The sequence below is a fragment of the Penaeus monodon genome, chromosome 35, assembly GCF_015228065.2.
Source record: "Penaeus monodon isolate SGIC_2016 chromosome 35, NSTDA_Pmon_1, whole genome shotgun sequence".
NCBI lineage: Eukaryota > Metazoa > Arthropoda > Malacostraca > Decapoda > Penaeidae > Penaeus > Penaeus monodon.
In genome coordinates this window covers 6,630,245-6,642,841 of record NC_051420.1, presented here as the reverse complement: position 1 = coordinate 6,642,841, position 12,597 = coordinate 6,630,245, and the positions used below count along the sequence as shown (strand labels likewise).

The 12,597-nt window shown below is 33.7% G+C and overlaps 1 protein-coding gene across 1 annotated transcript in view; it reads left to right on the top strand.

The window, feature by feature from the left end:
- Window positions 1-12,597, top strand: part of LOC119595207 — a 46,534-nt gene that overhangs the window by 31,410 nt on the left and 2,527 nt on the right. Inside the window, 4 exon segments of the mRNA XM_037944373.1 lie at window positions 3,133-3,401; window positions 3,403-3,432; window positions 5,537-5,665; window positions 6,002-6,054. Of these exon segments, the coding sequence (XP_037800301.1) occupies window positions 3,133-3,401; window positions 3,403-3,432; window positions 5,537-5,665; window positions 6,002-6,054 (481 nt within the window).

Below are 12,597 nucleotides of genomic sequence, written 5' to 3'. Positions count from 1 at the left end.
CATTTATTGTATGAAAATATATTTTATTTTATAAAAATTTAAAATATTTTAAATATATATATATATATATATATATATTCTTCTTTTTTTAAACTTTAGGGTTCATGTCGGGAGCCCCCCGTGGTCCCCGATGATATTTAATTTGTAGTTTTCACGTTGTGATGCTTTTGGGAAAGGTAAATACGTGGTAGGGCCCCCCATTTTTTTTTCCCACGGAGATTTGCCGGTGCCCTTTTTTTCGGAAATCATTTTTCCCCTTTTTTATCCGGGTTGGGGACCGGGCCCCGATTTTGGGTTTTGGGGGGGGGGCCCACCCAGTGGGGGTTAGGAAAATCGAGGAGAAGTTCCTTGCCCAAGGGAACAACGCGCCGGCCCCCGGGCGGTTGGCGCATGGGCTTTCCATGATTTTTCTGGCAATTTAGAGCGGGGGTTTTGGCCTTTGCCTTCCCCCCCGGTTTTTTTTTTTTTTTTTTTTTTTTTTTTTTTTTTTTTTTTTTTTTTCTTTTAAGAGTCCCCCAATCTATTTACCCGGCAGACTTGGGCGGGATTTGGTCCCCCAGTGGCTGGGCGGGGAAAATCGAGGTGTTTTTCCCTTTGGCCTTAAGGGAAAAAACGCAGCGGTGGGGAAATCAACCCCTCGAACTCAGATTACCTTTCGTAACAGTCTTGAGCCCAGACGCTCAAACCATTCGGCCCCCCGCCCCCCAAAATTTTTTATAAAAACATATATTATATAATATATTTTATATTTTATATATATTTAAAATATAATATATAGTTAATTATATATTTATAGTGGGGTGTGTGTGTGTGTGTGTGTGTGTGTGGGTGCATATATATAAATATATATATATTATTATAAAAATATATATATATATATGTATATATTTTCTAATTATATATAAAATATTTTATAAATATATAATACACACCCCACAAACACACATCAAACCACACACACACACAAAACCCCACCCCATTTATTTTTATAATATATATTAAAATATATATATATATATATATATATATATGTACATATATTTGTTAGACACATACACACACAGATAGAAATAGAAACATAAAGTGAAAGTGAGGAGGGAAGAGAGATGAAGTATATCTTTAGAAATCACAAAAACGCACATCAAAATTAATTATACTGAATACCCCTAGAGAAACCCAAAACAAATACACGAAGGTTTTTCATTGAGGGAAAGCGCGGGGTGAAAAAAAAAAAAAAAAAAATCTTCCCTTTCCCCCTTTCCCCTCTCTTTTTCTGTCCCCCCTCTCCTTTTCCTTTTCCCCTCTCCCCTCTCCCAAAAACCCCCTTCACAGGCTACCGCGATTACTTTTCAAACCTCTTTGATCAACCCCTTTTAAAAACGATTTCCCGTTTCCCCTGGCAAGAGAGTGAGAAGATCCTGTTAAAAGATTACACGCATACATATCCTGTGGCCATGGAGCTGTCGGACTGTTTCTGTTTACTCATGCCTAAAATCTTTTATATGTATGTATGTTTAATATATAATTTTTATCTATATAATATATATATATAATTTTATATATATATAATATATATATACGTATAAAATAATATTATATAATATATAATTATATTTTAAAATACATAAAAGATATATATATATATTTTAATATATTTTAATTTTTTTAAAATATTTATATATTATATATATATTAAAATATATATATATTTTATGCATATATAATCATTCATTATATAATATATATATATATATATATATATAAAATTTTTTTTAAAAATATATATATAAAAAATATATATTGTGTGTATATATAAGTACATACATACAAAAATGTATATCCCAAATATTTTTGTATATAATTGTGTTGTTAATATATATAATATATATATATTAATATATATATATTATTTAAAAAATTTATATATTATTTTGGGGTGTGGGGTCGTGTGTGTGTTTTGGGCTGTGGTGTGTGTGTTTACACGCAAAGGACACCCCACACACACCACACACACCCCACCACACACACACACACACAAAACAAAACACTCACCAACCCCACACACACACACCCAAACACCCACACATTATATATATAATACTATATATATATATATATTATTTTATATATTATATATAGATAATATAATATTTGGTGTGTGTGTGTGTATGTAAAATGCATTTTATGCTACACATATAAAAAAAAAATTTAAAATATATATAAATGCAATAATATTTATATATATATAAATATATATATTTTATAAATATATATTATATATATAAAATTTTTAATAAAATGATACACATAAAAAAAAAAAAAAAAAAGTATATATATATATATATATAATATAAAATATATAAAATATAGTATAAAATATATATTATATGTAAATAATTTTATATATATATATATATTAAAATATAATATATATATATATATATTTTAAAATTTTAAAATGCTATGTGTATATTATGTATGTATATAAAAATATATATATAATATATATTTTTTATTAAAATATATATATATTTTATATATATTATAAATATATTATTTTATATATATAAAAATATATATTTAGGGGATATATAAAATAAAATTGGGGTTTAAAAAAACATGTGGAACCCCACACCCACACACACACACAATATTAATATATAAATTTTATTTTTATATATATAATATATATATATATTTTTATCTATATTATATCTATAATAATTTTAAATTTTATATATATATATATATTAATAATATATATATATATTGTTTTGTGTTTTGTGTGTGGTGGGTTTTGTGTGTGGGGTTTTGTTTTGGGGGGTGTCTATGTGAATATGTAAAAGAAAGGAAAAAAAAAAAAAAATCCTTAAAAACCCAACACCACCCTCGACCTCCTTTTAACTTTTTCCCTTTACTAAACTAATTTCCCCGAAATGGAATATCCCAACCACTTTTTATTTTATCAGCCCCAATCAAAATGTTAAACCTAAAGAAACCCATATCCAAAAAAAAGGAGAAATTTTTTGGAGAAATAAAACTTCTAAGCCCCCGGGATGTGAGGGGAGGGGTCCAAATTCCTTTCCACCCGACCCTTTACCAAAAAACCCAAATTTATGCCCGTAAATCCAGCTGAGTCTACAGAGAGGGCTAAACCGGGGGGCCCAACCCGGGGGCCTTTAAAATTCCACAAAACCACCAAAATTTTACCCCCCCCCTATCCCCCACAAAATTTAAACCGAGATCTTTACCGACATCCGTCTTATCTTTTCATTATTTATCTTTTCTTCTCACAGTGGTGCAACAGGACCCCAAAATGCAAGAAACTGAAATGACGGACCTCTTGGGTTTCACCCGGGCCAAACAATTATGAAAAAATCCCGTTTATTCTGCGAGATATCGGGGGGACGAACCGAGGAGCCCCAGGAGAAGGCAAGTAGGGAGGGAGATCCGAGGGGGAGGGAAACACCGCCCCAGTAAGTTTCCAAGCATGTTCCTGTGTTTTTTTTTTTCTTTCGTTTTTTTAAAAATTTTTCATTTTTTACTACATTAATTAATGTTATTATAATATATTAGAATAATTTTTATAATATATATAAAATATATATAAAATTTTATAAACACACAACACACACACACACACACACACACGCACAACACACACACAAAAAAACACCCACACACACACACACACAACACACCCCCATAATATATTTATAAATATATATATATAATATATATATATATATATTATATATATATTTTATGTATGATTATGTATATATGGATTTTATATATATGAAGGGATGTATATATATGTATATATATGTAAATTATATACATACATAATTAAAATACATACATTTTAATATATATATATATTTTATATATATAATAATATATATATATTTTTTTTTTTTTTTTTTTTTTTTTTTTTTTTTTTGTGTGTGGTTTTGTGTGTGTGTGTGTGTGTGTGTGTGTTTTGTGTGTGGGTTTTGTGTGTGGGTTTTGTGTGTGTGGTTTTGTGTGTGGCTAGGTATACATAGATAGATATTTTTACCTACGTATATAGGCAGATGATAATAATTTTATAATATAAATATATATTAAATTATATATATATTTTTATATATATATGAATATATTTATATATAAAATGTATATATATACATATAATATATAAAATATATATTATAATATATAGATATTTTTATATATAAAATATAACAAAATATAAATATATGTTTTTTTATTTATTATATATTTTTATATTCTGGTTTCTGATTATTATTTTGATATCCTTTTTTTTTCAGCCCTTTTTTATTTTTTCTATTTTTTTACTGTCTGAGTTTGGTTTTTCTGAATTTCCCTCCTTTTTTGATTATTATCATTTTTTCCCTTATTTTCACTTTATTTTAATGTTTCTTTACTGTCATTCTTTCTATTTTTTCTTTACGTTGTCCTCGTTATTTTTTTAAACCTCATCTGGTTACTTTATTTTGTTACCATATCTTCATTTATCGCTATTTATTATATTATTATTATTAAATTTTTATTATTATTTTTATTATCATTGTTGTTGTTGTTTTTTATTTATTGTTATTATCATTATTATTTTTATTATTTTATTATTTTTATTATTTTTATTATTATTTTATTTTTATTATTATCATTATTTATTTTATCTTTTATTATTAAATTATTACTTTATTTTTATTGTTGTAATAATTTTTGACATTGTTATTTTCCATTTTTCTCTTATTTATTCAGGGAAAAACAAGTCAGGGGACAGGTACTAAAAAAAATTTATTTATTATACTTTTTTTTACTCAATGTCAAAATTAAATTTATTTACTATCACCCTTCTTTTATTCTTAGGGGGAGGGGTATCATCCTAAGGGATTATATAAATATATAATTTTATTAAAATATATATATATATATATATATTATATATATATATGTAAAGTATATGTGTATTTTATCTATCTATCTATCTTTTCATCTATCATCCCATTATCATTATTACTATATATATTATAATATATATATATATATATATATATATATATATATGGGGTGTTTGTGTGTGTGTGTGTGGTGTGTGTGTGTTGTGTGTGTGTAGTGGGTGTGTGTGTGTGTGTGGTGTTTGGTGTGTGTATATATATATATATATATAATAATATATATTTTATATATATATATATATAATATAGATAGATAGAAGAAGATAGATAGTAGATAGATAGATAGATAGATAGATAAAAAAGATAGACAGGGTAGTAGATAGATAGATAGAAAATAAGATATAGAAGACACACACAACCCCACACACAACACAAACAACCCAATTTCACACAAAATAAAATTATGTATATATATTTTTAAAATATATATTTTATATATATATATTAATATTTATATAAAATATATAATATAAAAAGCACCAAAACACACACCACACACACACACACAAATCCCCTTGTTCGGGTTTATCCATATCCCAAAAAAAAGCTAAACCCTTTTTTTTCCCCAGCCTGATTCCTGCGAAACAAAAATTTTTGTGTATCTCCGCCGAGCCAAGGGCCCCTTTAAGGTCCCCCTAAACTTTTGTCTTAGCCAAAAAGGGGACGGGGGCCTTAAAATGACATTTACGGGGGCGGAGGTGGGGTATTTTTTTGGCCCCAGCATTTTTTAAATTTTTAGGTCGGTTGGCCGTTTTAAATTTTACATAAACTGACGTCAGGGAGGCCATATCGTTCTGTTAAAGCAGAACACGTGGGGAAACGCATGCACACGTACACACGCATGCATATGCACGGAAACATAAACACACACACATTTCAGGAATTTTACCTTTTCCCCTATAAATATTTTAAAATATATATATATAAAATTTTAATTTTTATATTAATTATATATATATATATATATATATATACACATATATATAAACATACACACATACCTCATGGCACTGCTATCACCAAGATTTTAAAAGATAATTTTAATAAAATACCGGGAAAAAGGTATGAATGAAAAAAGAAAATCAGTGCAAGGGATGTACTTGACTTGCTGCAATTATATCTCCGTCATTTGTATTTTCGATTGGGATTTTGACGAAGGCATAATCGGAAATGTATAAGTTATTTCTTCTCATTCATACCCCTTTTTTCCCCCCAATTTAAAATTAAGGGAAAATTTTTCTCTAAACTACCCCAAAAATATAAAAAATAAACACATAAACACAAAAACCCGATTTTCGTCCCACATTATTACGTCACACAGTCCCTATTACTACTTTACAAATGCATTGGCTTCCATAGTCTATCCAACGTCTAAATGGCAAGAGGTTATTCTAGGAATCCAGTTGGGCAGCGTTTGTCAATAACAATTCGTGGAGTGCGTGCGGCGGCCAGCCTATACATCAAGAATATCAGTCTGAAAAAGGGCCAGGTCCCATTTCTTGTTGACTTGCAATATTTATAATGCATTTTAAATTTCATTTTTATAGTGCCGCTTTTTTGATATGTAGTATTTTATGTACACCACAAAACCACACAGGGGGTGTGTAGTGTATATACATTGACACACACACCCACACACACCCACACACACCCCACACACACACAAAAAACACACACCCCGTGATGTTTGTACGTGTATTTTAAAAATTTCACACACACACACCCCAAACACACAACACACACACCACACAACAAACACACACCCCACACACAAAAACACACCCCGTTGTGCGTAGTGTGTGATGATCACACAAAAAACACACACACACACACAAAATGTGTGTGTTGTGTGTGTTTTGTATGTGTGTTTTGATGTATACACACCCAAAAACACACACCCCACACACACACACACCATGTGTGTCTGGTGTGTGGGTATGTGTGTGTGTAGTAGTATGTATGTATATATATTTTATATATTAAATATATTTTAATATATATATAATTAAAAACATCTATACATATTTATACATATGCATGTGTGGGGGGTATACAGGTAACTCTCTTGGTTTGATTATGTGTAATTATAATTTATTATTCTATTAGCAAATATTATAGTAACCACTAACCAACACCGACGCCGAAACCACAGCTCCCTTCACTCCCCTGCGAAATCAGGGCGAAAAGGATATTTCCCCAAATTTTTCATTTCTGGAACCCCCCTAAAAATGTCCGCCTTGGGCCTCTAAAAAGCGCTTACATATCGCGTGACGTCCCCCATGTCTCGATGCGATTTGCGTTCTTCTGCAGCAGGTCTTCCCAGCTGTCGATCTGTTTAGCTTTCTCCACCACCAGAGCTTTCATCGTCTCTATCCCTTCAATCAACCTCTCCTCTTCTTCCATCTTCGCTCCGCAGTTCGAGGGATCCGGCTTCGGTTCCTCGAAGCTGTTTTTTACCTTTGAACCCAAAAACTTTTTCAGATCCCCCCGAAAGGAAATTTGGGAAATTTATCCCCGGGAAATGATGAATTTTTGAATGTTTTCCTTTAGGCCCAGAAGGGTTCGGGACCCTTTGCCCCCGAAACGGGGACCCGTCCCGCGGGCGGAAAGGGGGTTTTAGCATGTCCAAACACTCCCCGCAAAATCCACATTTCACAACCCCCCTGACATAAGGTTTCACTAAATTTAAACCCCTGCGTCCCCCAAAGCCCCGTGTCGGGGAAGGGTTTTGCAAAAAACTTTTTGCCCAAGGCGGTTTCGTTGTCGGGTTTTAAACCCCTCCGGGGATGGGACCCTTAGTAACTTGGGTTTTCGACCTGGTTCGAAAAGGTTTCGCTTAACTTCGAAGCCCAAAATTTTTTTTTTTTATGTGCCCCTTTTTGGGTAACGCCGGTGTTTCTCGTCTGTATCTTCTGCAGCGTCGTCACTTTCCACATTCTTCTGATTATGAAGATTGTACGTCCTTTAGTTTTTCGATATCGTTTCTGGGGGGGAAGTTTTCCCTTAATAATTTTCATCTCGGGGGGATGGTTGAGGGAAAAGGCTTCAAAGTGCATCTGCTTGCTGTCATGTTTATGTCTTGTGTTTGTTTCACATGTGGAATAGTGAACATTTGAGGTTGCTACATCATTGCCAGGAAAGCTTTCTTGTTGTCGCTTAGAAGTGACAGAGCCAAAAACCCTTTTTTCTTCGGTACCAAATGTTATTTTTGGGGGGTGGGGTTGGGACATCCCTGCCTTTGACATTTGAGGGGCATCAACAGTATCTACATCCTTAGTGTCATCTGTCTGTTCATTTTCTTCACTAACAGTCTGGAACGGGGCTATCTGCGTAATAGTCCATTTGGAATCTGTCTGTAAATGATTTGGAAATCATCTTACGGGCCGATGACCGCCAAGCCCTTGGCTTTAAGTGATGAGGTATCAGTGGTTTCAGTTTTCTTGCCTTTTTGCTCCTCAGATTCCAGCTTCCTCGGTATTTTCCAGTCACGAACGCTGCTAATTTTTGCATTTTCATCTCCTTTATTACTGGACGTGATGGAAGAAGAGATATTGTCAGTTCTTCGCTCACTTTCATTTGAGAATATCCCGTCATTATATGTTTTTCAGAGATTTTGGGGGTTTTTCGTGGGGTTTTCGACCAAAAATTACTTGATTTTTTTATCTCCCCTTGCCTTGGTGATGGCATCCTTCGTATGACTTTCATCTACACTTGTTGAACGGCCCGACAGCCTCAACTTCCTTTTTGACCAATGGCTGTTTTCCTTATCCTCTTGACTTTTGGCATACGTTTTGTCGCTCTTTCCTTCTTCATGTGCCCTGTATTTCCAATCAGATTTTATTCTCAGATTTTCATATCCTTGCCTTTTTGACTGTGCTGGTGTTCTGCTACGTTCATCGCTCGCCTCTTGCTTGGCGGAAGGCGACCGGGAAAGAGACCGAGATACGGCACACGCTTCCCTTTCTTTAGTCTTTGTCTCAGGCTTGTCCTCTACAGCTCCCAGAGAATGATGTCTTCTCAAATCCAGTTTCCTTGTGTTTTCTCTTGTAAATCCTCGCTGGGTGTTGTGGCACTGGAGGAGCGAGAGGAAGGCGAGTGAAATGACGCCGATTTAGTAGTGTGCTGAGGCTCTTTATACACAGCTTCATCGTCGTCTAGAGCGTACTGTAGTGACAGGGCACGTCTGCTCAAACGCGTTCGTAATGAACGGCTGTTGTCGCTCTTTGGCCAAGTCTCGACAGACGTTTGAACTTCATTATCTCTGTTTTTATCGTACTCACTTATTTTCAGCGTTTGATGAAGCTCATTTCTGTTAGGAGCTGATCCCTCGTCTCGTCCAGGGGTATCAGCGGGAAGCTCCTTTTCATATTGCTCTCTACCTGGAATTACACTTTGATGTAAATATCCCTGATCACTTGCCGCGGAGTCAGACGACAGGGCCGGCGGTCCTGTTCCCGGAAGTGGAGGAGGAGGTCCCATATTATCTGCCGCCTCATCATCGGTCGATTCGCCTGGCGTCGGGGTTCTCTGCCTCACCTGCTCCGAATCGCGTCCAGAAGTGAGATGCTTGTTAGTGAGAGATCGCACATCCGCAGCAGTGCTTCGGGGTGTTGTAGTATTTTCCCGGGATTAGGGGTGCATCGGTGAATCTACTTCTAGCTGAGGTGAAAGTTTCCCCTTTGTCCGGTCTGAAGAGGGTCTTCTTGCTCTCAGGCCTGTACCAAGTGTCAGATCACTTGACTCCTGACCAAACTCCGGGGTGGAGGAAGTGGCGTCCAAGGAGGACTTTGTGGATGATGCACTCATTCTAGAAAGAGCAAAACTTCCACCTGGTTGCGTATTTGCCTGGTGGGGGTATCGTAAATAGTTTGTCCTTGATAAGGGTTTATGATCATAAGAAGAAGCATTCGTTCTGTATTACTAACTCCTGAGTTAGATTTTTTCTTTTTCCCTGAAAAATGGATTCGTCCGACTTTTTCGCTGAACTTTTTTGGGCAGGGTTTTCGACGGAGGGGAATTCCCGTGTCCTTTTCCAACGGCTGGAAAAGGTACTTCTCTCTTCCTTATCTGGCGTTTTCTGGGAAGCAGTATCCCCCGACGCAATGTCCCTTTTGTAATATCCATACCTAGTCGACGACAACCTTGAAAACGCCGAAGGGAACGCGTCAGGTTCGTCGGCGCTTGTTTTATCCCGATACAACTTCCCCGAGAGCGAGTCATAGGGCGCAGACACACTCGAAGACGACGAGGTAATTTTCTGCAAGACGGAGAAATCGGTCGGAAGCTGCGCGGCTGAGAAGGCGATGAAAGGCTGGCTACAGCTGGGGCAATTACACGACTTAGCACGGATGGCTTCCTCCAGGCAAAGGGTGCAGAAGGTGTGACCGCAGAGCAGAGCGCGGGGACGCCTTTCCGTCTTTGTGTACAGCTTCCCGCACAGTCCGCACGACGGTCCCGGACCAGCCATCTGCAATCCCGTTGCAAGAAGTGATGCTCTGTTTAGAGTGATGATTATGATATATTTTCGTAATAGTTATTTTCATTTTTTCAATTTTTGATCACCCTGTAGTTTTTTTTTAAAAAAATAATAGTAACAATAATGAATATGATAAAAAAAAATCATAGTATTGATAATAAATAAACAGAAATGAGGATAAAAAAGAAAAAAATAATAAAATTAAAAAAGTATTTTTAAAAAATCCCCCCCCAAAAAAAAAAAAAAAAAGATATTGTTTTTGAATCTACTCGGAAGTGCAGTCAAAACAATAACATCGTACGAAATATATTGGATGTCTGAGCGAATTTTATTTTCGACAACAATATCAAACACTCGATTAGACTAGATACAGAGCTTTAATAAAAAAATAAAAACTAATAAAGTTTTCCGAATTTCGAAAAATTCAATTAAGCACAAACTTCAAACTGAAACAAATGAAAGAGAAATATCAAATGTTTTAATGAGAAGGAAGGTGAAAGAAGGATCCGTACTAAATCATTTGATATTTATTAAGCATACTTTTCTTTAGTTTATATGTGTGTTTTTGGGTTGTGTGTGGGTGTTGTGGGGTGGTGTGTGTGTGTGTTTTTTTGGGTGTGGGGCGTGTGGGTGTATTATTAAAAATATATAAAAAATATATATAATAAATATATATATATATATAATATATATATATAAAATATATAATATAATTTTAAATATATTATATATAATATATATAAATATAAAATATATAAAATATTTTTATATAGAGAGAGAGGGGAGAGAGAGGAGAGGAGAGAGAGAGAGAGAGAGAAAGAGTTTTTATTTTGTAAAAGGATTTTTCCCTTCCCCCCCCTCTTCTCCCCTCTGATCTTTTGTCTCTCTTTCTTTACATATATCTATTTATAATCTATTTATCTAACTGTCTGTATCTATCTATATATCCATCCATTTCTTCTACTCCCCTTCTTTCTATATACCATCTATTTATCCATAATTCTGTGTATTCCCCTTCTTTCTCCATCAATCTATCTATCTCTGTCAATCTATCTATCTGGTCTATTCTCTCTTCTCTCTCTCTCACCTCTCTCTTTTCTCTCCTTTTCTCTCTCTCTCTTTCTCTCTCTCTCTCTCTTCTAATTTCTCTTTGTTTTTCTCCTTTTTTTTCCTTTTCCCTTTTCCTCCCTTTATTAATTGGGGGAAATTTTTCCATTTATTATAACAAATTAGTAAAAAAATATCTATAAAAAAAAGAGAAAAAAAAAGGGAGAAGGAAGGAAGGATAAAAAAAAAAAAATAAAATATAAAAAAAAAAAAAAAAAAACAACAGACAGAAAAAAAAAAAAAAAAAAATAAAAAAAAAAAAAATTCTTAAACCAAAACACACATTTTAAAAAAATGAAAATTAAAGGGTAGCGCCTTGTGAAAAAATAATTTTCCACTGTTTTGGGGATTTTATAACCAGGATGAACTTACCACCCCTTAAAAAAATGGGGGAATGAGATAAGAGACCCATGTTTTGTATTAAACCCCTCATTAAAGATAACTTCCCTTTAGGTACGATGTTTTCTTTTTTTCATAAAATTAACCAGAAAGTCGTAATCCTTAAATGAATAAATATAAAAGACCCATAAAAAAACTCGTTTGAAAAAAAATGAGTAATAATCATAAAATACCATGGGGGGAACTGAAATTTTAGTAGGAAAAAGGATGTTATAGATAGAAGAAGGGAGAAAAAAAGAGAAAGAGAGTAAAAATGGAGGAGGAGGAGGGGAGAAGGAGGGGGGGGGAGAGAGAAGGAAAAGAGGAGGAAAAGAGGAGGGGAAAGAGAGAGGGGGGAGAAGGAGAGAAGAGGAGGAGAGGGGAGAGAGAAGAGGAAAAAGAAAAAGGGGGAAGGAGGAGGATGGGTTCCGAATTGAGAAAAGGGGAAAGGTTTTTACCCGGGGGAAAAGGAAGAAATTATTTTAAATTGAGCATTGGAAATAAGAAATTTGTGGTTCTACTCCCAAATTACCCCTTTGAAGGTAAAAAAGTTTATTTGTTATTATTTTTTATAGTTTTTTTTTTTTTTTTTACTTATTGGAGAAATTTTTATTTGGTATTAATTTTTAAATATTGTTTATTTTGTTTTTATTGAACCCCAATATTCTC